General features: G+C 45.8%; 1 protein-coding gene across 1 annotated transcript in view; it reads right to left on the reverse strand.

Moving 5' to 3' along the window:
* Positions 1 to 142: 142 nt before the first annotated feature.
* LOC143276065 (uncharacterized) overlaps positions 143 to 26,892 on the reverse strand; it is a 37,276-nt gene continuing 10,526 nt past the window's right edge. The window contains exons 2-18 of the mRNA XM_076580452.1: positions 25,032 to 25,145; positions 21,880 to 21,993; positions 20,560 to 20,799; positions 19,626 to 19,739; positions 18,167 to 18,362; positions 17,370 to 17,515; positions 11,282 to 11,512; positions 10,752 to 10,907; positions 8,426 to 8,654; positions 6,734 to 6,935; positions 6,172 to 6,325; positions 4,748 to 5,148; positions 4,355 to 4,514; positions 3,116 to 3,216; positions 1,645 to 1,849; positions 434 to 597; positions 143 to 157 (exon numbers count right to left, since the gene is read on the reverse strand). Of these exons, the coding sequence (XP_076436567.1) occupies positions 143 to 157; positions 434 to 597; positions 1,645 to 1,849; positions 3,116 to 3,216; positions 4,355 to 4,514; positions 4,748 to 5,148; positions 6,172 to 6,325; positions 6,734 to 6,935; positions 8,426 to 8,654; positions 10,752 to 10,907; positions 11,282 to 11,512; positions 17,370 to 17,515; positions 18,167 to 18,362; positions 19,626 to 19,739; positions 20,560 to 20,799; positions 21,880 to 21,993; positions 25,032 to 25,145 (2,942 nt within the window). The remainder of the gene's footprint in view (positions 158 to 433; positions 598 to 1,644; positions 1,850 to 3,115; positions 3,217 to 4,354; positions 4,515 to 4,747; positions 5,149 to 6,171; positions 6,326 to 6,733; positions 6,936 to 8,425; positions 8,655 to 10,751; positions 10,908 to 11,281; positions 11,513 to 17,369; positions 17,516 to 18,166; positions 18,363 to 19,625; positions 19,740 to 20,559; positions 20,800 to 21,879; positions 21,994 to 25,031; positions 25,146 to 26,892) is intronic.

Below are 26,892 nucleotides of genomic sequence, written 5' to 3' on the forward strand. Positions count from 1 at the left end.
TTCTGGTGTTCACAGTCAGAATTGCTTTGTTAACTCAAATTGGACTCCTTCTAGCATTGACAATCACAATCAGAATCGCTTCGTTAACTCAAATTGGACTCCTTCTAGCATTCACAATCACAATTAGAACCGCTTTGTTAACTCAATTGCACTCCTCCTGTTGTTTACAGTCACAACTGCTTTGTTAACTCAAACTGGACATTTGTACATGTGTGTGTGCGTGTGTGTGTGTGTGTGTGTGTGTGAATGTGTGCAGTACACAAAAAAGCGTGGATGCTTGTGTCTTTGAGCTCTTCATCAATGATAACGATCATCAGGACATGTATCAAAAGGAGCAAAACGAATCTGACGTCTGTTTTCACTCTGAAACAGCTCTTACAGCAGAAAAAAAAAAACCACCAACCAAAAAAACCACCAAAATTAGATGACTTACATCACACTGCCCGTTGTTGGCCAGGTTCTGACAGTTGTGTCGTGTGCAGTAGTCCGGCATAGTGTCCGGAGTGACGGGCCTTCCGATGCCACCCGGGAACGCTTGGTCATAAACGTCGCAATGCACGCCACCCATACGCGCAGGACAGTCGCATTCATAGTACCCTGAAAGCAGCGGCGATACAGATGTGACCAAACAAAATCCGGCTTTTTTTTTTTTTCATATCTTTTCTAGACCAGACATCTTCCATGCAAAACATAAAAGCTAAACTGAATAAATTTTTTTTTAAAAATTGTCTGCTGGACAAACAAGATATTGTGCATATCCCTGTATCCAAGTTCGCTTTTCAACATTTTTATTTTTTCCTTTATAATGATCCATTTTTTCAATATATCAAGTTCTTTGTTGAATTCCAGAAGTTTCCAGCCCCTGAAGGATAAAAACATATTTTCCGCCTGGACTTTTTCAAACCTGGAAACATTCCAAAACATTTTCCAGGACATCTACGACTGTATGAACTGCAGTGTTTTATCTGCAATAATCTGACCAGAGCAGCAAACACGCTGACAGCAGCCACCCATAGTACGACACACTCCATGATGAAATCCCGCATCACGCCCACTTGTCCCACATGTCCCACATCACGCTCACGCCCACTTGTCCCGCATCGCGCCCACTTGTCCCGCATCATGCTCACGCCCGCTCGTCCCACATCGCGCCCACTTGTCCCGCATCATGCTCACACCCACTTGTTCATGCTCACACCCACTTGTCCCGCATCACACCCACTTGTCCCACATCACGCTCACGCCCGCTCGTCCCACATCACGCCCGCTCGTCCCACATCACGCCCACTTGTCCCGCATCACGCCCACTTGTCCCACATCACGCTCACGCCCACTTGTCCCGCATCACGCCCACTTGTCCCGCATCACGCCCACTTGTCCCACATCACGCCCACGCCCACTTGTCCCGCATCACGCCCACTTGTCCACATCACACCCACTTGTCCCGCATCACACCCAGTTGTCCCGCATCATGCCCACTTGTCACACATCATGCCCACTTGTCCCGCATCACGCTCACTTGTCCCACATCACGCCCACTTGTCCCGCATCACGCCCACTTGTCCCACATCACACCCAGCATCACGCCCACTTGTCCCACATCACGCTCACGTGTCCCACATCACGCCCACTTGTCCCACTCACCGATCCTGTCCAGGCAGGAGCCGCCGTTCTGACAGGGGGAGGAGACGCAGTCATCCGTTGTGTCGTGTTCACACCTGGGGCCCGACGCCCCGGCAGGACAGATGCAGGTGAAGCCGTTCTCCTGGGGCTGACATGTGCCGCCATGCTGGCAAGGATCGCTGTCGCACGCCATCGTCATGAACTCACAGTACTCTCCTGAGAACCCCTGTACATACAAAAAAAATTATATATATATATATGGGTATTTTATTCTGCTATATCGTAACAGTAGCAACAGAGCTCTTGCACACACAAAAAGTGTCCCACCAAGTTGGCAAGCATCGCTGTCGTACGCCGTCGTCATGAACTCACAGTACTCTCCGGAAAACCCCTGTATATACAAAAAATAACAGATATGTTGTTTTTCTTGGCTTTATCATACACAGTACCAACAGAGCTCTTGCACACAAAAAAAAAACTGTACCGCCATGTTGGCAAGCATTGCTGTCGCACGCCGTCGTCATGAACTCTCCAGAGAACCCTTGTGTGTACAATTTTTTCTTTTTTCTTTCTGCTGTTATACACAGCAACAACAGAGCTCTTGTACTCACTTAACCTTTCATCGCCAGTCAATTTAGAGTGCAAAATTCCCTTGTGCTGTAAACACAGAAAAGATGGTGTTAGGAATAGCTTCCCCGTGATGTGCAGGAAGTATGGTCTATCCTACCGAAAAAATAAGAGCAGCAGGTTCATGGACAACAGACCCATGATCTGGTCACACTTCAGTGACATGGGTGCTCTACCTAGCTGATGCGACACTGGTGGTGAAAGGGTTAAAATTAGTCATGAACTCACAGTGCTCCCTGCAGAACCCCTCTGCATATGAAAAAATGAGTTTTATTTTCTCTCCTTTGTGATGCACAGTAGCAACAGAGCTCTTGTACAAAAAAAAGTTGGGTTTTTTTCTATCCTTTGTTATACAGTGAAAACAGTGCTCTTTGTGCGTATGTATTATAAAAGCAACACAAATATGCATGTACACACACACACACACACAAATGCATGTCCAGTGTCAACAGAGCTCTTTAAATAAGTATACAATCTTCACATTTGTGTGTACCCACACACAGCACACAAGACACACACACAAAACACAAACACACACAGAGCACACAAAACACACACACAAACACAGCACACAAAACACACACAGCACACAAAACACACACACACATACACACACACATACACCACAAACACACATCACACACATGCAAAGTACACACACACACACAAAACAAAAAAACACGCACACACACACACACACATACATCACCACAAACACACATCACACACATGCAAAGTACACACACACACACACACACACACACACAAACACACCTACCCTCCCACCCACACATCACATACACCACCCACACCTCCAAAGGTGAACTAGTGACTGTGGAGAAACACCCCAGAAACAAGCCATTACCTCCACACAGGTACACACTGGGCCCGAACTGGAGTCGTTACACTGTCCTCCGTTTTTACACGGCTGCTGATCACACTGCAGACGGTTGTCGCAATGTTTACCTGTCAACAGCCAATCACATCAAGTCACTTTAACAACTGACACACCACCAGCCAATCAAATCACGCCTCTCAAATAGCGTACATATCAACAGCCCATGAAAGTACTTTCACTGCTATGCACAGAAAGACTACCTCTTACACAAGGCTTAGTTTCTTTAACACACACACACACACACACACGAGAAAGAAGATAATCTCAAGAAAAAAACACAAAAAAACATACACAACACACAGGTAATTCACCTGAAACTGGGAAAGAATTCATAAAAAAGAAACTTTCTAAGCTACAAAAAACATGTACCACAACAGCAAAATATACAATGAGAACAGAGAAAAAAAAAAAAAAAAGAAAGAAACATTCCCTAACCTGGAAATCCAGTCACCCCACACACAATGTAAAAACTCAAGACACACACACACACAGACACACACACACAAACAATTGTATCACAACAGAAACCCAACAAATATAAAGGCTGAGACCATCCACTCACGGATCTGAGATGGGAATTGAGGGAATACCATTCACTATAAGATGGAGAGATCATTCACTCACACACGGGAGAGAGAGAGGGGGGGCAAACCTTTCACAAAGGAGGAGACCATTCACTCACAGACAGGAAAGAGGGGTGGCCAGAGGGGAGACCATCCATTCACAGACCAGGAATACGGGGGGAGAGGGGAGACCATCCCTTCACAGACCACGAAAAGGGGAGGAAGAAGGGAGACCATCCCTTCACAGACAAGGAAAGGGGAGGAAGAAGGGAGACCATCCATTCACAGACCAGGAAAAGGGGAGGGAGAGGGGAGACCATCCATTCACAGACAGGAAAACGGGGTGGCCAGAGGGGAGACCATCCATTCACAGACCAGGAAAGGGGAGGAAGAAGGGAGACCATCCCTTCACAGACCAGGAAAAGGGTGGCCAGAGGGGAGACCATCCCTTCACAGACCAGGAAAAGGGTGGCGAGAGGGGAGACCATCCCTTCACAGACCAGGAAAAGGGTGGCGAGAGGGGAGACCATCCATTCACAGACCAGGAAAGGGGGTGGGGGTGGGGGGGGAGAGGGGATACGCATCCTTTCACACCCCAGGAAAAAGAGGGGCAGAGAGGAGGGGAGACCATCCATTCACTCACCAGTCCACCCCGGTCTGCAGTCGCAGCGATAGTCGTTCACCAGCTGCACGCAGTCCTGGGTTCCCAGGGGGCTGCAGGGTTTCGATAAGCATTCGTTGACGTCACCCTCGCAGTGAGGGCCCACAAAGCCTGGCGGGCAGATGCATTCGTAACCGCCAACCTGAGCAACGAGAAATAATCATTACGGGTCAGTGGACATATGTACTTGTAGGCCCTGATCTGAGCAACCAGCAATAATCATTATAGGTCACTGGACACGTGCATTCATAGCCCCCGACCTGAGCAACGAGAATCATATGTCAATGGACACATGTATTCAGTTTCACACCTGAAAAACAACAACCGACCCGGTATCCACACACACACTCCAGACCCCAGTCCCAAGATACACACCTTGTCCACACACGTGCCCCCGTTGTGGCAGGTAGAATCGAACAGACAATCCTTCTCGTCCTCTTCGCACAGTAGACCCTGGGTACCAGGTGGACAGGAGCAGGCGAAATCATTGATCAGGTCGTGGCAAGTGCCCCCATTCTGACACGGCTGATTGTGGCTAGCACACTCGTCGATGTCAAACTCGCAGTTCAGCCCTTGATATCCCGGAGCACAAGTGCACACGTACCGGCCCACCTGGTCAGAACACGTCGCACCGTTCTGACACGGAGCGGAGGCACACTCGTTGATGTCGTGCTCACAGTAGGATCCCTCGTAGCCGGTGCGACACATGCACATGTGCGTGCTGCCTGTGTTGTGACATGTTCCGCCGTTCTGGCACAGCTGGTTTTCGTCCACATCTGCAGTGGAAGAAAATAAAGTGCATGGAAATTTTGATTGTGTTTCACATGATGGGGGCACAATAAATAAAAACAGAGCTAGTTGAGTGAAATTCCATAAAACTAAACAAATACTGATTCTGGACTTGTTCACGTGTGAATATTAAAAAAGACATGACCACATCTATCAAGCCAACACATCACTGATAGATTTGTCTTCACTGTCTTCAGATTTTTACCTTGCACTATTTCTACTTTTTTCCTGGGACAATTTGAAAAGGAATCAATCATGACATCCAATAACATACAGACAACCGTTGTTTCAATCCAGGAATGAGCAAAGGAGACCTAACAAGCAGGAAGAACAACCAATGAAATCTAAACCGACTTGAACAATGACCGACTCCAAATTAAAACACTCCACAATCAGCTGCCGCTCTTTCTCAGTCTCTGGATGCTGCACTTGAAACAATCTCCGTCTTCTGCTTCATCAGACCCCTGCGCTCAGCTCTTTCAAGTCTGGCCTTAAAACCAGCCTCGTCCTCTTTCCAAGTCTTCAAGTTTCTCTAGCTTTCTATTTTCATGTATTTAAGTTTCGTTTTTCATCTTTCTGGATAAAAAGTTATGCATGCGTGTCAATGACTGGTTTAGTGTAAGCACTTTGATTTGTCTCTGAAAAAAGATTCAGCGCTATATAAACTGGGAGGGGGGCAAATTGCCGCATCTACTTTCATTTTCTCCCCTTCAGCCGGGTGGCAGTTTGCACAGGACAGGGAATCAGACTCCTGCCGAAGTCTGCACCAATGGATCATGGTATACTATTTGAAATTTAAACTACTTTTACAATTATTTTGTTAAACCCGACCAGCGACAGAATCTGCAACAACGGATCATGGTCTAGTTCGTGGAATTAATATTTCTTTTACAATTATTCTACGTAAACCGATCAGCGACAGTCTGCACCAGTTGGTCACGGTACAGTACGTGTAATCAAAACTACTCTTATCAAAACGGACCAGAAACACAGACCACACCCCCACTCACTTCTCAGAGACGCGGCCGTGGAGCAGGGCACAGACTGCACGTCGCACAGCGTCCCCGTCCAGCCCTGGGAGCAGTTACACTTGTACTGGTTGGCCACCTGCACACACTCTGCGCCGTTCTGACACGGCTTCTGGCTGCACCAGTCCACCAGGTCCTGAAACAAACACATCAGTGTTGGCGATGATGTTTTGGATGATGATTTGTTTCAGACACACACACACACACACATGCACAAATACACACACAGAGACATACACACCCTTCTTCCCCACCCCACCCCCCCCCACACACACTCACCCTTCCTCCCACCCACACACACAACTCACTCTCAACACACACACCCCCTTCCTGACACCCCTCTACACACACATACACTATTCCCTTCCACATTTACACATACACACCCTTTCTCCCATACCACACACACAACTCACTGTCAACACAAACACACACACACCCTCCCCAACACCCCTCTTCACACACACACACAATCCCATTCCAGACATTCACATACTTCCTCACACACACATCCCTCTCCATACTCACACACACACACACTCACCTCACACCGAGGCCCGGTGAAGCCATACGGACAGAAACAGGAGTAGGAGGTGTGCCTGTTGAAGCAGGTGGCCGCGTTGAGGCAGGGGTTCGAGTCGCAGGGGTTCACGTGATGCTGGCAGTTCGAGCCCGTGTAGCCCGGGGCGCACTGACACGTGTACTTGTTGACCCCATCAATACACGTGCCGCCGTTCAAACACGAACTGTTGACACAATAAACAACACAGAACTGACACGTGTACTCCATCAATACATGTGTCGCCGTTCAAACACAAACTGTTGACCCAAGATGCAACACAGCACTGATACGTGTACTTGTTGACCCCATCAATACACGTGCCGCCGTTCAAACACGAACTGTTGACACAATAAACAACACAGCACTGACACGTGTACTTGCTGACCCCATCAATACACGTGCTGCCGTTCAAACACGAACTGTTGACACAATAAACAACACAGCACTGACACGTGTACTCCATGAATACATGTGCCGCCGTTCAAACACAAACTGTTGACACAAGAAGCAACACAGCACTGACACGTGTACTTGTTGACCCCATCAATACACGTGCCGCCGTTCAAACACGAACTGTTGACACAAGAAGCAACACAGCACTGACACGTGTACTTGACTTCATCAATACATGTGCCGCCATTCAAACACGAACTGTTGACACAAAAAGCAACACAGCACTGACACGTGTACTTGTTGACCCCATCAATACATGTGCCACCGTTCAAACACGAACTGTTGACACAAAAAACACAGCACTGACACGTGTACTTGACTTCATCAATACATGTGCCGCCGTTCAAACACGAACTGTTGACACAAAAAACAACACAGCACTGACACGTGTACTTCATCAATACATGTGCTGCCGTTCAAACACGAACTACTGACACAAGAAGCAACACAGCACTGACACGTGTACTTGTTGACCCCATCAATACATGTGCCGCCGTTCAAACACGAACTATTGACACAAAAAACAACACAGCACTGACACGTGCACTTGACTTCATCAATACATGTGCCGCCGTTCAAACACGAACTGTTGACACAAGAAACAACAACACAGCACTGACACATGTACTTGCTGACACCATCAATACACGTCCCACTGTTCAAACACAAACTGCTGACACAAGAAACAACACAGCACTGACATGTGTACTTGTTGACCCCATCAATACACGTGCCCCCATTCAAGCACAAACACTGACAAGAGAAAAAAATAACACAGCACTGACACATGTACCTGCTGACCCCATCCATACTCCTGCTCAAACACGAGCCGCTGACATGAGAAAAGAACAACACAGCACTGACACAAGTTCTTGTTGATTCTGACACGTGTAACTGCTGACATCAGAAACAACAACACAGCACTGACACGTGTACCTGCTCACATCATCAGAAACAACACAGCACTGACACGTGTACCTGCTGACATCAGAAACAACAACACAGCACAAAATCTGTTGTGATAAAAGAGTAACACAATATAATTCAACGCAACACAACGCAATACAACCCCAACACAACATAAAGCAATGCAACGCAATACAATACAGTACAGTACAACACAACACAACACAACCCCAATACAACACAATGCAATGCAATGCAACGCAACACAGTACAACACAACACAACACAGATCCGAACTTCAAGCCCCCTGCTCACCTGGACGTGCAGTCATCGTCGTTGAACTGACAATGGGTACCGCTGAAGCCAGCGCGGCAGGCGCAGGTGAAGGAGTTGACGTAGTCGTGGCAATTGCCGTTGTTCTGGCAGGGGTCGGAGGCACACTCATTGATGTCGGTCTGGCAGTGGCGACCCCCGAACCCTCGCACACACCGACACGTGTAGTCCCCGATCAGGTCCAGGCACGTGCCGCCGTTGAAGCAAGGGTCTGGAGGAGGGGAGAAAACCCAAGGAGAATTATCGTTACTGAACATTTAAAAAAAAATTTTTTTAAGTTCCCTCTCTACCAAGATGGATTATCGTTACAGTATATTTCTTTTAATTCTCTCCTTCACCCCCTGAAAATAGAGTATGGCTGCCAACATGGCTGGGTAAAAACGGTCGTACATGTAAAAGCCCACTCGTGTACATATACAAGTGAACGTGGGAGCTCACAAATGAAGAATTCCCTCCTTCAATTAAAGCGGATTATCATAACACTTTTGTTTTAATTCCCTCTCGCAACTAAATCAAGATCAAAATTATCACCCCACGTTCCCAAAAACAACCTCCCATCCTATAACAAACAAAAAAACCCAAAGGTTCAAGCATGCTCTTCTCCCCCAACACACAAATAAGCAAGGGCATTCAAAGTCAAGAATTATGATAAATAAACAATAAAAACTTTTTTCTTTTTCTTTTATAAATAAATAAATGATTAACTTTTCTAAAAGACTTACTATGATCGCAGTCATCGTAATAAACGATTAGCTTTTCTAAAAAGACTTAATAGGATTGCAGTCGTCATAATAAATGATTGTCTTTTCTAAAAGACTTACTACGATCGCAGTCGTCGTAATAAACGATTACCTTTTCTAAAAAGACTTAATAGGATTGCAGTCGTCATAATAAATGATTGTCTTTTCTAAAAGACTTACTACGATCGCAGTCGTCGTAATAAACGATTACCTTTTCTAAAAAGACTTAATAGGATTGCAGTCGTCGTAATAAACAATTATCTTTTCTAAAAGACTTACTAGGATCGCAAGTCGTCATAATAAATGATTACCTTTTCTAAAAGACTTACTAGGATCGCAGTCGTCGTAATGAATGATTACCTTTTCTAAAAACTTACTAGGATTGCAGTCGTCATAATGAATGATTACCTTTTCTAAAAAGACTTACTAGGATCGCAGTCGTCGTAATAAATGATTATCTTTTCTAAAAACTTACTAGGATCGCAGTCGTCATAATAAATGATTACCTTTTCTAAAAAGACTTACTAGGATTGCAGTCGTTGTAACAAATGATTATCTTTCCTAAAAAGACTTATTAGGATTGCAGTTGTCATAATAAATGATTACCTTTTCTAAAAAGACTTACTAGGATTGCAGTCGTCGTAACAAATGATTATCTTTCCTAAAAAGACTTATTAGGATTGCAGTTGTCATAATAAATGATTACCTTTTCTAAAAGACTTTCAAGGATCGCAGTCATAACAAATGATTATCTTTTCTAAAAAGACTTACTAGGATCGCAGTCGTTGTAATAAATGATTACCTTTTCTAAAAGACTTACTAGGATTGCAGTCATTGTAATAAATGATTATCTTTTCTAAAAGACTTACTAGGATCACAAGTCATAATAAATAATGACCTTTTCCAAAAAGACTTACCAGGATCGCAGTCGTCGTAACAAATGATTATCTTTCCTAAAAAGACTTACTAGGATCGCAGTTGTCATAATAAATGATTACCTTTTCTAAAAAGACTTATTAGGATCGCAGTCGTCATAATAAATGATTATCGTAATAAATGATTACCTTTTCTAAAAGACTTACTAGGATCACAGTTGTCGTAATAAATGACTATCGTAATAAATGAATGTCTTTTCTCAAAGACTTACTGGGATCACAGTCGTCCTAATAAATGATTATCTTTTCTAAAAGGCTTACTAGGATCGCAGTCGTTGTAATAAATGATTATCTTTTCTAAAAGACTAGGATTGCAGTCATTGTAATAAATGATTATCTTTTCTAAAAGACTTACTAGGATCACAAGTCGTAATAAATGATTATCTTTCCTAAAAAAGACTTACTAGGATCGCAGTCATCGCAATAAATGATTTTCTTTTCTTAAAAGACTTATTAGGATCGCAGTCGTCATAATAAATGATTATCGTAATAAATGATTACCTTTTCTAAAAGACTTACTAGGATCACAGTTGTCGTAATAAATGACTATCGTAATAAATGAATGTCTTTTCTCAAAGACTTACTGGGATCACAGTCGTCCTAATAAATGATTATCTTTTCTAAAAGACTTACTAGGATCGCAGTCGTCGTGGTTGATCTCGCACTGACTGCCCTCATAACCCACAGGGCAGAGACAGACAAAGGACCCCTCAGTGTTCTTACACGTCCCACCGTTTCGGCACGGAGACCCCTGAGCACATTCATTGATGTCCATCTCACACTGAGTACCTGCGAGGAAAGAAATGAAAATGCCCATCTTACACAGTCAACCTGCCAGGAAATGATTAAAGCGAAATGAAACAGCCATCGATGAAATAAATCTGGTGACATGAAATAACAATCAATGAATAAATCTGCAATGATTATCAACAACAACAGTATTTTTTATCTTGAAACCGGAATCTGCCCCCCAAAAACCTTAAGTATTCTTTTAATGAATCCCCCCCACCCCCACCCTCCCCCCAAAAAAACAACAACAGTATTCTTGTGTCTTGTAACTGGAATCCCCCCCCCCCAAAAAAAAACAAACACAAAAAACAACACCAACCGGATCCAGGTATCTTACATCAGCTACCCACCCCAAAAAACAAACCACCACCTACCAGCAAAGCCGGCAGGGCAGCTGCACTCAAAGTCCTGGTAGTTGTTGGAGGGCACGCACTGGGCGTTGTTGCGGCAGGGGCTGGGGGCGCAGGGATTCATCTCCGTCTCGCAGTTCTTGCCCGTGTAGGGCAGCTGGCAGTGGCACAGGTAGTCGCCCACCTGGTCCGTGCAATCCCCGTGCACGCAGGGGTTGCTGGCGCACTCGTTGATGTTGCGCTCGCACATGTCACCTGCCACGGGGGGGTGTGTGTGGGGCGGGGAGAGAGGAGGAGGAGGAGGAAATAGGAGATAAGTATCAGTATCGGTATCAGTAGCGCAAGGAGGAGTCATTGCTTTCAGTCAAATCCATATACGCTACACCACGTCTGCCAAGCAGATGCCTGACCAGCAGCGTAACCCAACGCGCTTAGTCAGGCCTTGAGAAAAAAAAATGTTTTAAACATAAAAAAATTAAAATAAAATAAAATAAAATAAAATAATAATAATTAAAAATAAATAAATAAATGAAATAAATAAATAAATAATAATAGATAAATACATGAAAACACTACTACTACTACTACAACTAATATTTATAAGGCGCAAAATCTTGATCAAGTCAACTCTAAGCACACACACTAAAAAAAAACACCATAATTGTGCTGTTAGTTTCACTTTCAGTTTCTCGAGACAGCGGTGTCACTGCGTTTGGTACAAATCCATACACGCTAATAATATCATTGTTATAATCATTATATCATGATAATATCATTATCAATCTATGTCTGTATTTATAAAACGATGTCAAACTCATCAAAATATCTATTAAAAAAAAAATATATATATTCATATATGCTATACCACATCTGCTGGACAGATGCCTGACCAGCAGCACAACCCAACAAACAGGGCGCAACAACCGAGTGGTTTAAGCGTTGGACTTTCAATCTGAGGGTCCCGGGTTCGAATCACGGTAACGGCGCCTGGTGGGTAAAGGGTGGAGATTTTTCCGATCTCCCAGGTCAACATATGTGCAGACCTTCTAGTGCCTGAACCCCCTTCGTGTGTATATGCACGCAGAAGATCAAATACGCATGTTAAAGATCCTGTAATCCATGTCAGTGTTCAGTGGGTTATGGTCATTAGATCTGCTACTGGTAACCTGTAATCCAGTACAACCTGTTCAGGGTCGGGTTGCCGACGACTAAACCGGCACTTCCACCGCTCCCTTCTGGGACTGGTGAGGCGGGTGGCTAGACACCCTTATGGAGATCCATAAAAGGGCGTTGGCTCGGGAGAGCCACCGACGGCCATCTAGCTCCACTGTGCTGTGTGCATGCCACACGCAGTTGGCCTCCGGGGTGTGTCTACCCATGTATGCGAAGTCTGGATCCGGCAGAATCTGCGGAAGAAACCTATCGGTTCAACGGAGAGGAAGGCGATTACAGCAACGCACTGTGGAGTGCAGAGAGCAAGATGAGACACCGAAAGGATATCTTGGTCATCCACTGCATCCGTGCTCATCCTCCAGTCGTCTCGACTTAGTCTTGCCACTGGAAATTGGTGGACCCGGACGAGAGAGTGAGGTTGACGTTGCGCAACTCCTCTTCACTTTAAACAAACTCATCGCGCAAGTCATCAGTCATCCAAAATGACCTTTCATCCTTCATTTCATCACCCCCAAGTCCTGTGGCGACAGGCGAGCGACGAAACGACAGGTGTGGGTACACTGGCAGTCGCAGCCGCAGACCTGCACGCAGGCGGCTCAGGCCATAGGGTCGTTCTTCGTCGACAGGAGCAGCGATGGAGCTCGGCAGCCGTCTGAGCGTCTGAGCAGCCCTCTTTAGGAATGCACTGCTCACCTCCCTGGCATGAGGAAGGGGCTAGAAAAGGTGCCCTAAAAATTGCCTGCTCCATATCACCCTGGCCAGCATACCGCGGCTGGCGGGGACCCTACATCAGCGGTCGAAACAAAGAGAAAGAAAAGAAAAAAACAAGGATCGTTCCTCTCACCATTGGTGCTTGGAACATAAGGACTCTCCTGGACAGAGATAATGCGGACAGACCCCAAAGGAGAACAGCACTAGTTGCATCCGAACTCGCCAGATACAACATCGACATCGCAGCCTTGAGTGAGACTCGGCTTGCAGGCGAAGGCGAGCTCTGTGAACGGGGATCTGGTTACACCTTCTTCTGGAGTGGACGAGGAAGCGAAGAGCGACGTGAGGCTGGCGTTGGTTTTGCAGTAAAAACAGCACTTGTCAGCAAGCTAGCTGGAATCCCAAAGGGAGTCAACGATAGGCTTATGACCATGAAACTCCCACTGGCATCTGGCCAGAAGCACCTCACCATTGTCAGTGCCTACGCCCCAACCATGACCAACCCGGATGAAGTGAAGGCGAAGTTCTACGAGGACCTTCACTCTGTCATTGCTGCCATCCCTAAAGCAGACAAGCTCATCATTCTTGGGGACTTCAATGCTAGAGTTGGCTCTGACTACATCTCCTGGGATGGAGTGATTGGAAAGCACGGTGTGGGCCACTGCAACCCAAATGGATTGCTTTTGCTTCAGACCTGTGCAGAGCACGAACTGCTGATAACCAACACAGTTTTCTGCCTCCCCACCCGTAACAGGACGTCATGGATGCACCCTCGCTCAAAGCATTGGCATCTCATCGATTATGTCATCGTCAGGAAAAGGGATAGGCAAGATGTACGTGTAACAAAGACCATGTGCGGCGCCGAGTGTTGGACAGACCATCGTCTTGTAGTCTCGAAGTTGAATATTCGAATCCAACCCAAGAGACGCCCCCAAGGCCAGAAGGCTCCAAAACGGCTCAACATCGCTAAGCTGAAAAGCATCACCATCAAACAGTCCTTTGTGGAGCTGCTGGAAGATCGTCTGGAATCCGCCTCTCTGGACAACCAGAATGTGGAGTCTGACTGGAGGACCCTGCGTGAGCTGATCTATAGTACAGCTTCAGAGACCCTGGGACCCATGACCAGAAAGCACAAAGACTGGTTTGATGAAAACTGTGATGAAATCAAGCAGCTTCTGGATGAGAAACGCCGTCTGCATCAAGCCCACCTGAGCAACCCAAAGTCCACATCAAAAAAGGATGCGTATGATGCCATCCGCAGGACTGTTCAGCAAAAGTTACGCCAGATGCAGGATAAGTGGCTGAGTGACAAAGCTGATGAGATCCAGGGATATGCTGACAGGCACGATATGAAGAGGTTCTATGATGCCTTAAAAGAAGTCTACGGCCCCACATCCTCAGGATCATCCCCCCTCCTCAGTGCAGATGGGAATACCTTGATCACCGAGAAGGAGAACATTCTCGAACGATGGGCTGAGCACTTCAACAGTGTCTTAAATCGCCCTTCCTCCATAAATGATGAAGCCATAGACCGTCTCCCACAAGTCCCCATCAACGAAGCACTGGACGATCCGCCAACACTTCTTGAGACCCAGAAAGCAATCCGTCTGTTATCCAGTGGCAAAGCACCTGGCTCAGACTCCATACCAGCAGAGGTCTACAAGGATGGAGGCACTGTGCTGACTGAGAAGCTTCATCAGCTGTACTCACTCATGTGGAAAGAAGAGACGATCCCCCAGGATTTCAAAGATGCATGTATCATTCACTTGTACAAGCGAAAGGGGAACCGGCAAGCCTGTGATAACCATCGGGGCATTTCCTTGCTCTCCATCGCAGGCAAGATACTTGCCAGGATCCTACTTAACCGCCTCACAGCACACCTTGACCAAGGTCATTTGCCTGAGAGCCAATGTGGATTCCGGAAAGAGCGCGGAACCACTGACATGGTGTTTGCTGCAAGGCAGCTGCAAGAGAAATGTCAGGAGCAAAATGCTGATCTGTTCTCCACCTATGTCGACCTCACTAAGGCCTTCGACACCGTGAGTAGAGAGGGACTGTGGAAGATCATGGCCAAGTACGGATGCCCTCGGAAATTTATTTCCTTGGTCAGCCAATTCCATGAAGGCATGCAGGCTCGAGTCCAGGAAAATGGTGAAACATCTGCTCCTTTTGCTGTCACAAATGGTGTCAAGCAAGGCTGCGTCCTGGCTCCAACGCTGTTCAGCCTCATGTTCTCTGCAATGCTTACTGATGCCTTCAGAGATGGCGATGTTGGAATCGGCCTAAAGTACCGAACAGATGGCAAGCTGTTTAACCTCAGAAGGCTTCAAGCAAAAACGAAGGTCATGACAGACATCATCAGAGACTTTTTGTTTGCTGATGATTGTGCCCTCAACGCTGGATCTGAAGCTGACATGCAACTCAGCGTCGACAAGTTTGCCACTGCCAGCAGGAACTTCGGCCTTACCATCAGCACGAGGAAAACTGAAGTTCTCCATCAGCCAGCCCCAGGGAAACCCTACGTTGAGCCCAACATCACAGTCAACGGTCAGAGACTCAGTGCGGTGGAGCGGTTCACATACCTTGGCAGCACACTGTCACGAAATGCGACCATCGACGATGAAGTGAACGTCAGGATTGCAAGAGCAAGCGCAACTTTTGGTAGACTCAATGCAAATGTCTGGAACAGAAGAGGCATTAGTCTTGAGACCAAGCTAAAGGTCTACAGAGCAGTAGTTCTCCCCACACTACTGTACGCCTGCGAAACTTGGACAGTGTACCAACGACATGCCAAGAAGCTGAACCACTTCCACACAACATGCCTCAGGAAGCTACTGAACATCAAGTGGCAAGACAAGACCCCAGACACAGAGGTGCTCGCAAAAGCCACCCTTCCCAGCATCTTCACCATCCTGATGCAGTCCCAGCTTCGCTGGGCTGGACACGTGGCGCGTATGCCAGACCATCGGCTGCCCAAAAGGCTCTTCTATGGCGAGCTGCAACAAGGGAAGAGATCACACGGAGGTCAGAAGAAGCGCTTCAGAGATACTCTGAAAGTCTCTCTGAAAGCGTTTGATATCAACCCTGACTCCTGGGAGGAATCTGCAGTGGACCGTGACAAATGGCGCGCTGCTGTGCACAAAGGCGCCAGGTTGTGCGAGGCCAACAGGACTGCTGCAGCTGTTCAGAAGAGGCAGGCCAGAAAGTCACGGGCAAACAAGCTCCCTGACAATGATATGCCTGTCTTTGTCTGCCCCAACTGTCAGCGAACATTTCGTGCGCAGATTGGACTATTCAGCCATCTGCGCACTCACAGATAGATTCATGAGCATCCTTCCCCCCACCCCACCACCACCCTCCCCCCATCCCCCATCCCCCATCTGGATGACAACGATGGTCATCATCGATCTCGATGGACACACCACCATGGAGACACAAAAATATCCAGCATGCATGAACCACGACAGAGTCATCGGCAAGTCGATGTTGGTCGTGTAACGGAAAGAAGAAGAAGAAGAAGAAGAAGAAGAACAGTACCTGCTATTCCCAGGTGGTCACCTATCCAGGCGATAATCAGGCCCGACATTACTTTACTTTGGTGATCAGACAAGAACCGATGTTCTCAACGTCATGGCCATTAGCTTCCTGTTAGTATTAGCAAAGTGCCTTAGAATTATTAAATCCTTTTTTTTTTTTTTTTTTATGTTTGCACACGTCCCCTGCCGCAGAGAACAACAGGGGATGGTGTCTTTCTTATTATCATTCTTAACAGGGCTCTTGCCGGAGTTTCTGCAAGTTCGTTCCCCAGGTTCCGGCACATGTTTTGGATAGGGGTGGAGATTTTTCTGATCTCCCATGTCAGCATAAGTGCAGAGCTGCTGATGCCTGAACCCCCCTACCTGTCTCTGTCTGCTTGTTCCCAGGATCATCAGTAGGTTGCTTAGGCGGTGGTCTGTGCATGTTAAAATCGGAACAGGCATTATAATTTACTGATCATCACCAAAAAGACTACGCAGCAGTGCAGGGCCTCCTCTGGTGTGTGGCCTACAGGTGACCTATCACTGATAGTTCCCTGTGGACTGCAGACACTGGGACTGATGAATCCGAGTGTGGCTGTGTTTGGGAGATGTTTGTAAATGAGTGGCGTGGGAATAGTGCCACTGAAACAAAGCAATTGATGTGGTGGCAAAAAACTAAACTAAACAAACCCGACCTATTCAAAACCAACCTGAGTAACCCTTAGCGCAGCGACAGACGAAGGCGTTCAGCTGATCGATGCACGTGCCCCCATGCTGACAAGGGTTTGACAGACACTCGTTGATGTCCCGCTCGCAGCGGTGACCCCCGTATCCAGCCGGACAAACACACGTAAACCTGCAATGTACAACAACGATAATGATACTCTCGATGTCTCACTCACAGCGGTGACCCCGTACCCAGCCACGCAAACACACGTTAACCTGCAATGTACAACAACGATAATGATACTCTCGATGTCTCACTCACAGCGGTGACCCCTGTACCCAGCAGGGCAAACACACGTTAACCTGCAATGTACAACAACGATAATGATACTCTTGATGTCTCACTCACAGCGGTGGCCCCGTACCCAGCCACGCAAACACACGTTAACCTGCAATGTACAACAATAATAATGATACTGTGCCTTTCACTGACATAAAGTAAATTAATACTCAAGACACAGCACATATGAACCTGCAATGTACAGCAATAACAATAATACTCATATAATAATGATAACTTCTATTGCACCTTTCATCAAAACATAATAATGCTCAAGGCACAACACATATCGCACAATTAAAATGTAATAAAAAGAAAACACTTGACATACAAATCATAGTCACTAGAAAGATATCTACAGCCTTCTCACTCCCACCCCCACTCTCATGTATACACACGCATGGACTCTCTCTCTCTCTCACACACACACACATACAACCCACACTACACTACACACCATATGCACTCATGCACATACACCTCCCCCCCCACACCACCTACTCGTTAACGCCATCCTGGCAGGTGCCCCCGTTGATGCAAGGGTTCGAGGCACACTCGTTCTTGTTGGACAGACACTGGGCGTCGTAGTAGCCAGGCGGGCAGTCGCACTTGAAGCCGTTGATCATGTCCGTGCACACGCCTCCGTTGTAGCAGGGGTTGGAGCGACATTCGTTTATATCCTCCTCACAGTGCACACCTGTTAGGGGGTGGGGGGGGTGTGGAGGTGGAGGGGAAGGGCCGGGGGAGTGGGGGGTAGGGGTGGGGGGGGAGAACGATCACAACAATCAGCAAACCTTTTCTGGGAACACAACTTGCAAATCATACTCTAAGACTACAGCTACAAACAACTACTACTACTACTATGGAGTGATGGCCTAGAGGTAACACGTCCGCCTAGGAAGCGAGAGAATCTGAGCGCGCTGGTTCGAATCACAGCTCAGCTGTCGATATTTTCTCCCCCTCCACTAGACCTTGAGTGGTGGTCTGGACGCTAGTCATTCGGATGAGACGATAAATCTAGGTCCCATGTGCATCATGCACTTAGCGCACGCAAAAGAACACATGGCAACAAAAGGGTTGTTCCTGGCAAAATTCTGTAGAAAAATCCACTTCGATAGGAAAAACAAATAAAAAAACTGCACGCAGGAAAAAAACCACAATAAAATGGGTGGCGCTGTAGTGTAGCAACGCGCTCTCCCTGGAGAGAGCAGCCCGAATTTCACTCAGAGGAATCTGTTGTGATAAAAAGAAATACAAATACCACTACAAATGATAATTCCAACCTCTTTTGGGAACAAAACTTGTAAATGATACCGCTCTCCTTCTGGGGAACAAAACTTGTGAATGATACTACTACTACATCTACTACTGCTGCTGCTGCTGCTGCAATTAATACTACTGTACTAGTACTGCTACTGCTGTTCCCACTGCTGCTGCTATTACTACTATTACTGCTGCTGATGCTGCTACTAATACTGCAGCAATTACTACCACCGCTGCTACTGCTATTACTGCTACCGCTATTACTAATACTGCTCCTCCTCCTACTACTACGAGTGACAATACCGATAAATCAAACTGATAAACGATTTCAGACAGTACAAAAAAAACGGCCCGACCCCTCATCCTCCCTCCCTCCTTACCTGTCAAACCAATCCAACCAATCCATGCAGTGACTGACAACAAAGTAAAAAAAAAAAAAAAAAAAAAAGCGCACAACCCCTAACCCTCCCTCTCTCCCTCCGTACTTATCAGAACAATCCATGCTCTGACCAATAAGCAACATAAAAGTGTACAACCCCCAATCCCTCTCTAGATGTAGATTAGCAAGGACAGATTGGAAGAATAGGCAATGCCTAAAATCTTAATCCTTGAATAAAAACGTTTTGAGTTCTGAGTTCTCAAACCGATCAATGCACGGAATGAAAGCAAGGTCAAAGCCTTTGCACAGCCCACTCACCTGTGTAGCCGTCTTTACAGTCGCAGGTGTACTTGTTGAGGCCGTCACGGCAGGTGGCACCGTTGCGGCACGGGTTACTGCTACACTCATTGTTCTCGATCTCGCAGTTGTAACCTGTAGCAAGGCAAAAAAACAAAAAAAAAAAAAAACAACCCAAAAACCGTCGTCATCATCTTGGGGAGTTTCCTTCTGTTCCCACACACACATACCCCCTCCCTCCCTCTCTTTCTCTTTCCATCTCCTATATCACCATCACAGTGTCTGTATTTCTAAGAGCTAGCTTCATATCTTGTATTCTGTTCATTTTGGGGGGTCTTTTTTGTTGTTGTTGTTGTTGATGCTTTTAGTTGTTTATTACTTTATTTCCATACTGTTTTCCTCAAGTTGCTTTCATTTTATTTGAGAGGGGCATGGGTGCATGCGTGCGTGGGTGCCTGTGTGTATCTGCGTGTGTCTGTGTTTTGTTTTGTTTGCTTGTCAATGTGTGTTAATTTGTCTACTGTCTATTTATTTACACATCTATATGTTTTCCACTTCAACAAAATGTGTGAGTTTTTTTATCTGCCAGACATGTTCCTTTGTTTCTGGATTATATCAACAACAAAAAACGAAAGGAAAAAAAAAGGGTAATAAATAAAATACATCCACCCACTCACACCCAACACCCACATCCAACACCCACCACCCCACACCCACATCCAACACCCACCACCACACACCCACATCCAACACCCACCACCCCACACCCACATCCACCACACCACCCCCAACACACACATCCAACACCCACCACCCCACACCCACCACCACACACCCCCATCCAACACCCACCACCCCACACCCACATCCAACATCCACCACACCACACCCACCCCCAACACACACATCCAACACCCACCACCCCACACCCACATCCAACACCCACAACACCTACCTGTGGTACCCAAGGGGCAGCGGCACTCGTAGCCGTAGCCGTCCTGCACGTTGTGGCAGGAGCCCCCGTTGCGGCAGGGGTTGGAGGCGCACTCGTTGATCTCGCTGCCGCAGTAGGTTCCCGTCCACCCCGCCTCGCACACACAGGTGAAGGTGGCCTGCCCGTCCTGACACGTCCCGTGGCCGCAGCTCACCCCCTCACACTCGTTGACGTTCTCCTCACAGTGCACGCCCGAAAAGCCTGCCAGAGAACGCTTGGTGTTACAGAGAACGCTTGGCATCAGGGAGAATGCTTACTTACATCGGAGAGAAAAACGTAAAAGAACCCACGGCAACAAGAGGGTTGTTCCTGGCAAAATTCTATAGAAAAATCCATTTCGATAGGGAAAACAAATGAAACTGCACGCAGGAAAAAAAAAAGAAGAAAAAAAAAAGGGGGTGGCGCTGTATTATAGCGGCCCGAATTTCACACAAAGAAATCTGTTGTGATAAAAAGAAATACAAAATACAAATACAAAATACAAAAACGCTTGTGCTAGAGATTACTGCTTGCGCTGGACTGAGAGATCTTAGATACAGAGAACACTTGGTGTTACAGAGAACACTTGCAATCAGAAAGAATGCTTTCGTCGGAGAGAAAAACGCTTGTGCCAGAGATTAATGCTTGCGCTGGACAGAGAGATCTTAGATACGCAGAATGCTTGGTGTTACAGAACACCTGCATCAGAGAGAATGCTTTCGTCGGAGAGAAAAACGCTTGTGCCAGAGATTGATGCGTGCGCTGGACAGTTCTGGCACCGGAGAGAGTTCTTGTGTAAGAGAGAATGCTTGTGTTACAAAGAATGCTTCCAACAGAGAGAATGCTTGTGTCAGAGACAATGCAATATTTTCATTGCTGTATACACACAAAGGGGGTTCAGGCACTAGCAGGTCTGCACATATGTTGACCTGGGAGATCGGAAAAATCTCCACCCTTTACCCACCAGGCGTCCTAAATTATTGCACCAATTGGGACAAAAAACGGAAAAAAGCAAGATGGTTGCATGATAGTTTACTCAGTTAGTGAATGATTCCGCATCAAAACTTAGGAAAATAACGTACAAAATAAGAGTCGAAATCCACTGGAAAAAAAGGATAACAACATCTACTACCCACCAGGCACCGTCACCAAGATTCAAACCCGGGACCCTGAGACTGAAGAGTCCAACGCTTGAACCACTCGGCTACTGCGCCCATCATTCCATTGGACAAAACAGCGACGAAAAAAAAAAAAAACCCAGCTGCTAACATCACCACCTTTCCCTGCACTCCGTGTTTTTACCTGGGGCACAGTGACACAGGTAGTTGTTGATCAGGTCTTCGCACTCTCCACCATTCGTGCACGGGGAGCTCTCGCACTCGTTGATCTCCACGGCGCAGGTAGGGCCCTCAAAGCCTGGACACACGGCACGCATCGTTTCACCCATGATAGGCTAGACAGATTATCGTGTCATGTTCTGCACTATTCTAGACTGAGCCGCGGCAATGAGATGTCAAACTTTATGCTGTTCTCTACCAACACACACATCAGACATTGCACTGTTCTGTATCAACACACACCAGACATTGCACTGTTCTATATCAACACACATCAGACATTGCACTGTTCTGTATCAACACACATCAGACATTGCACTGTTCTGTATCAACACACATCAGACATTGCACTGTTCTATATCAACACATCAGACATTGCACTGTTCTGTATCAACACACACATCAGACATTGCACTGTTCTGTATCAACACACACATCAGACATTGCACTGTTCTGTATCAACACACACATCAGACATTGCACTGTTCTGTATCAACACACATCAGACATTGTACTGTTCTGTATCAACACACATCAGACATTGTACTGTTCTGTATCAACACACACATCAGACATTGCACTGTTCTGTATCAACACACACATCAGACATTGCACTGTTCTGTATCAACACACATCAGACATTGTACTGTTCTGTATCAACACATCAGACATTCCACTGTTCTGTATCAACACAAATCAGACATTGTACTGTTCTGTATCAACACATCAGACATTCCACTGTTCTGTATCAACACACACATCAGACATTCCACTGTTCTGTATCAACACACACATCAGACATTCCACTGTTCTGTATCAACACACACATCAGACATTGCACTGTTCTGTATCAACACATCAGACATTCCACTGTTCTGTATCAACACACAGACATTGTACTGTTCTGTATCAACACACAGATCAGACATTGCACTGTTCTGTATCAACACATCAGACATTGCACTGTTCTGTATCAACACACATCAGACATTGCACTGTTCTGTATCAACACACATCAGACATTGCACTGTTCTGTATCAACACACATCAGACACTGCACTGTTCTGTATCAACACACATCAGACATTGCACTGTTCTGTATCAACACACACATCAGACATTGCACTGTTCTGTATCAACACACATCAGACATTGTACTGTTCTGTATCAACACACACACATCAGACATTGCACTGTTCTGTATCAACACACATCAGACATTGCACTGTTCTGTATCAACACACACATCAGACATTGCACTGTTCTGTATCAACACACACACATCAGACATTGCACTGTTCTGTATCAACACACACATCAGACATTGCACTGTTCTGTATCAACACACATCAGACATTGCACTGTTCTGTATCAACACACATCAGACATTGCACTGTTCTGTATCAACACACAGACATTGCACTGTTCTGTATCAACACACACACATCAGACACTGCACTGTTCTGTATCAACACACATCAGACATTGCACTGTTCTGTATCAACACACATCAGACATTGCACTGTTCTGTATCAACACACATCAGACATTGCACTGTTCTGTATCAACACACATCAGACACTGCACTGTTCTGTATCAACACACACACATCAGACACTGCACTGTTCTATATCAACACACAGACATCACACTGTTCTGTATCAACACACACATCAGACATTGCACTGTTCTATATCAACACACACATCAGACATTGCACTGTTCTGTATCAACACATCAGACATTGCACTGTTCTGTATCAACACACACACATCAGACATTGCACTGTTCTGTATCAGCACACATCAGACATTGCACTGTTCTGTATCAACACATCAGACATTGCACTGTTCTGTATCAACACACATCAGACATTGCACTGTTCTGTATCAACACACATCAGACATTGCACTGTTCTGTATCAACACACATCAGACATTGCACTGTTCTGTATCAACACATCAGACATTGCACTGTTCTGTATCAACACACACACATCAGACATTGCACTGTTCTGTATCAACACACATCAGACATTGCACTGTTCTGTATCAACACATCAGACATTGCACTGTTCTGTATCAACACACATCAGACATTGCACTGTTCTGTATCAACACATCAGACATTGCACTGTTCTGTATCAACACATGTCAGACATTGCACTGTTCTGTATCAACACACATCAGACATTGCACTGTTCTGTATCAACACACATCAGACATTGCACTGTTCTATATCAACACATCAGACATTGCACTGTTCTGTATCAACACATGTCAGACATTGCACTGTTCTGTATCAACACACATCAGACATTGCACTGTTCTGTATCAACACACATCAGACATTGCACTGTCCTGTATCAACACACACACATCAGACATTGTACTGTTCTGTATCAACACACACACATCAGACATTGCACTGTCCTGTATCAACACACATCAGACATTGTACTGTTCTGTATCAACACACACACATCAGACATTGCACTGTTCTGTATCAACACACATCAGACATTGCACTGTTCTGTATCAACACACATCAGACATTGCACTGTTCTGTATCAACACACACATCAGACATTGCACTGTTCTGTATCAACACACACACATCAGACATTGCACTGTTCTGTATCAACACACATCAGACATTGCACTGTTCTGTACCAACACACATCCAACATTGCACTGTTCTGTATCAACACATGTCAGACATTGCACTGTTCTGTATCAACACACATCAGACATTGCACTGTTCTGTATCAACACACGTCAGACATTGCACTGTTCTATATCAACACATCAGACATTGCACTGTTCTGTATCAACACACACATCAGACATTGCACTGTTCTATATCAACACACACATCAGACATTGCACTGTTCTGTATCAACACATCAGACATTGCACTGTTCTGTATCAAAACACACATCAGACATTGCACTGTTCTGTATCAAAACACACATCAGACATTGCACTGTTCTGTATCAACACACACATCAGACATTGCACTGTTCTGTATCAACACACACATCAGACATTGCACTGTTCTATATCAACACACAGACATCACACTGTTCTGTATCAACAACACACACACACAACCTACCAGCCGGACAGGAACAGGAGAACTTATTGGTGTAGTCCTGACAGACGCCCCCGTTGACGCACGGGTGACTGGCACACTCGTCAATGTCCCTCTCACAGTTCACCCCCGTGTACCCTGCAAAAAACAACACACCACACATCAACACACCCTGCAACACCATCAAGTTGATCAACACCACCCATCCTTCTTGCCCTCTTCTTCGTTCCTGGGCTGCGACTCCCAGGTTCAAGTTTCAAGTTTTAATTATCTTTTCACTCTTATTGGAGTATACTTACTGCAAAATAAACTTTTCATGCCCAGGACAAACATTTCCAAATACACAACAATGTCACATAAAAGTTGAGAAAACAAAAATGTCTTTTAACTCCAAAAGTATAGCCAGGCAACATTTGCAAATCTAATCATCTTACTTACAGCTAAAATGACTTTTCTGCCTCCTTTGAGCATATTACAAAAATTAAAAACCGATTTTGGAGACAAATATTTTTTTTAGGAACATATCTGTTTCGTAACTGATCATAATTGGGACATTCCATTATAAAATGAAACTCATCACCAATCACAGACATGTTACAAACCTTACAAAGCCGTAACTCTTGTGGTATGCCTTTGTGTCTCCCTATTTCTAGTTCCAGCTTATGATTACTACTTCACTCCTATACACGAGCAGAGAGGGCTTTTACGTGTACGACTGTTTTATCCCCCACTATGTGGGCAGCCATATTCCGTTTTCGGGGAGGAGATGGGATGCATGCCAGGTATGTTCTTGTTTCCATAACCCACTGAACACTGACATGGATCATGGGATCTTTAACATGCGAATTTGATCTCGACTTGTGCATGCATTTATACACACATATCATATAGTAAAAAGAGAGATGAAAAGAGAAACAGACAGACAGAGGTTGAGGCAGAAAGACAGAAAGAGAGGGGGAGAGAGAAAGATAGACAGACAGACATACAGACACAGTCAGAATATAGTAAAGAAGCGTTTTACAGCCATAATTACTTTTCAGATTATAAGTAGACAAACAAAAATTCAACCCTGCTAAATTCCTTTTTTGCATGCTTAAAAAACAACAACGCAACCATGAATTTTTGTCACATATATAAACTTCTCTTCTTTTTTTTTCTTTTGAATTATGTGGAGATGGAAATAGAGAGGTTGGGGGTTGAGGGAAGAGGTATGCGGGGGGAAAGGGGGAGTGGGGCGGGGGGGATCGCCTCGAGCCAAACTAGACTTTTTTCCCACAGGAATTAAATGGCTGAATCAGGGAGAGAGAGGTTACCCAGGTCCAGGGGGCCCCCCTATTGTCAACAAAATGTACAGGTGTCATAATATCCTACCCTCCTAAACTACACCCCCACACACTGCCTCTTTTGTCAGGTTACCTTCACCTCCAGTTGTTTTTTTTTGTTTTTTTTAAACTCTCTGTCTGTTTGTCTCTGTCCATCTGTCTGTCTGAGGGAAGGGAGAGGGGGGGGGAGGAGGGAGGGAGAGGAAAGAGGTAGTCGTGGGGAGAGAAACGCCAGGGAGAGAGGGGAGAAGGGAGAAAGGGGGGTGGGGGGGGGGGGGGGGTGGGGTGTTGGAGAGGATGAAGAAGAGGGATGGGAAGACAGTTGAGGGAGAGGAGGGAGGGAGGGAATGGAGGGAGTAGTAGAGGGAGAAACAGCAGGGGAGAGAGAGGGGGAGAGAGAGAGGGAGAGAGAGAAGAGGGAGACAGTGAGAGAGAGGAGAGAGAGAGAGAGAGAGAGAGAGAGAGACAGAAGAATGAGGAGAGAAGAAAGAGAGAGAGAGAGAGAGAGAGAGAGGGGGGAGAGAGAGAGAGAGAAGAGGGAGACAGTGAGAGAGTGAGGAGAG

Source organism: Babylonia areolata, chromosome 31, assembly GCF_041734735.1.
Source record: "Babylonia areolata isolate BAREFJ2019XMU chromosome 31, ASM4173473v1, whole genome shotgun sequence".
In the NCBI taxonomy this organism is placed as follows: domain Eukaryota; kingdom Metazoa; phylum Mollusca; class Gastropoda; order Neogastropoda; family Buccinidae; genus Babylonia; species Babylonia areolata.